Source organism: Zingiber officinale, chromosome 4A (assembly GCF_018446385.1).
Source record: "Zingiber officinale cultivar Zhangliang chromosome 4A, Zo_v1.1, whole genome shotgun sequence".
NCBI lineage: Eukaryota > Viridiplantae > Streptophyta > Magnoliopsida > Zingiberales > Zingiberaceae > Zingiber > Zingiber officinale.
The window spans coordinates 134684693-134687116 of NC_055992.1; the positions used below are offsets into that span (position 1 = coordinate 134684693).

General features: G+C 34.3%; 1 protein-coding gene across 1 annotated transcript; it reads right to left on the reverse strand.

Annotated features, from left to right (window-relative positions):
• Positions 1-1682: 1682 nt before the first annotated feature.
• Positions 1683-2114, reverse strand: LOC121972813 (mannose-specific lectin-like). The gene has a single exon (XM_042524441.1). It carries the CDS (start codon positions 2112-2114, stop codon positions 1683-1685), a length of 432 nt encoding a protein of 143 aa, XP_042380375.1.
• Positions 2115-2424: the final 310 nt, after the last annotated feature.

Genomic DNA, 2424 nt, shown 5'->3' on the forward strand with positions numbered 1-2424 from the left:
AACGAAAACGATAAACGATCACGAGCCTTGGAGTAGGAGTCGTCATAGGCTCCGAACTAAGTAAAACTTGGTCTTGTTAGCATTGTTTATCTTTTCTTTCTTTCCGTTACGTTATTCTCTATTTTTTAAAAAGTATACAAAAGTCATAAGCGCTATTCATCCTTTATCCTCTAGCACACATCTATCATACATGCTGGACTATGAAAAGTTGAATTTTTACCTCCCATACACCAAAACAAAAAAAGTGGATGATGCTCCACTCGTTAGATAAAAAGTCACTGAGAAGGTTTTAAAACTGGAGGATCAGTTTTAAAATCTTTTACAATGCCACAGAAACGTAAAACAAAATTTTAGATATTTTTTCATCAGTTGAATATGAAAATGGAAGGTAAGGATAACGATAAACAGTAAGTGAAATCTAAAAAATCAAACATAGTGCAAGATTAGAATTAAGTTAAAGTAGATTTATATAAAATAATTTATGTTATATTCAATATAGTTTCATTAAAGCTGCGTGGGAGACCATAAATATTTAAACAAAAAAATTAAAAAACTATTTTCTCGAGATGACGACACACTCTCTCCGTAACCATAATATTTTTTTTAATGATGATGACACATTATCTTCATTATCGCTATGAGGAGGCTGACGATGAAGGATGCGAGGATGAGTGAAATCATCTTTTACTTTATAAATAATAATTATTTATTATATTTGAATAACTATCCACGCTATTCCAATTAGAGATGGTCTCGAAAATTTTAATTAAATCTTCTCGTCCAAAATCACAAATATTACCCAATAATATTGTTTCATATTAATTAATTAATTAGATTCCATGCCTTGTATTAATTTTATTTTTTCAATTGATATGTGTTATTGTCAGTATAATTTTAAATTACTGTAATTAAGTTCTGCACTTATAATTCTACAATTTGTAATTTTTTTTAAAATTATAGTGATTTTCTAATGAAAGTGATCAAGGATGATAAACCATGGAGTAAGAGTCGTCATACGCTCCGAACCAAGTAAAACTCGATCTTGTTAGCATTGTTTCTCTTTTCTTTCTTTCCGCTGCATTATTCTCTATTTTTTAAACAAAAAAATTAAAAACCTATTATCTCGAGATGATGACACACTATCTTCATTATCGCTACGAGGAGGCTGATGATGAAGGATACTAGGATGAACGAAATCATCTTTTATTTTATAAATAATAATTATTTATTATATTTGAATAACTATCCACGCTATTCCAATTAGAGATGGTCTCTAAAATTTTAATTAAATTTTCTCGTCCAAAATCACAAATATTACCCAATAATATTGTTTCATATTAATTAATTAATTAGATTATATGCCTTGTATTAATTTTATTTTTTCAATTGATATGTGTTATTGCCTATTAGATTTCTTTAATTAATTGTTTTTCTTTCGTTTTTTTTTCAACGCAATTTAACTTTTAAAAATACTAATAAAAGAGCAGAGCAAGTAGATACTTAATTAAGCTGATGGAAACCAACTTAACAGTAGGTACGTACAAGATAAAAACATAAATACGAGGCGACGTACCATGCATGCATGCATATCGCTAATTATTTATGCCTCGCTACCTTTTATTCTGTTTTATTTAATAGCTAGCGATCCATGCATGGTTAACTTACGACAGTGGTGAAGCCAACTAATTTTTAGTCACCATGGCGATCTTCCTGTTCGTGGGTTCATCCTCAGGGATAGTCAATACAGGCTCACTGTAGATGACGACGTGGCCGTCGCGCTGCAGGACGAGGATGCGGCCGGGGCTGGTGTTGAAAGTGAAATTTTCGCCATTCTCATCGTAGATGCGGAAGTAGTAGTCGGTATCGAGCCTGGCGTAGCAGCCTCGGCCGTTGACGAATTGGAAGGACCACAATTCCCTGCGGTTGTCGTTGCCGTTGTCGTAGAGGCCGAGCTTGCAGTGGTCCTGCATGATGAATTCATAGGTCCCTTCGGTGAGGGATTCGCCGGGTAACAGCTTGTCGCCGCGATAGAGAACGTTGTTGTTGGCCATGGCGGAAGGCAGGAGGAGTCCGAGGAGGACAGCAGCAGCAGAGAGCGTGACAAGGGCAGCCATGGTTAAGCTAGCTACGGATATATCACTCGCTAATTCACTCAAGTGATCGCTTGTTTAGAGTATCATGCCACTCCCATCTATTTATAGATGAGGATATATAGGAGGAGGTAAATTTAAAATACAGTTTCAAGAATCATTAATTGCTTACAAATTCCTAGTATACGATAGCATTCAGTTTCCTTTACTACAATCAAATTATTCATATCGAGTGGTTGTGCTGTCGATAATCAAAGTAAATAATTTATCATTGATTTATAGCTAGAGTAGTATGACAAAACTAGCTAGCTAGCCAATAAATGCCCCTCCGGTT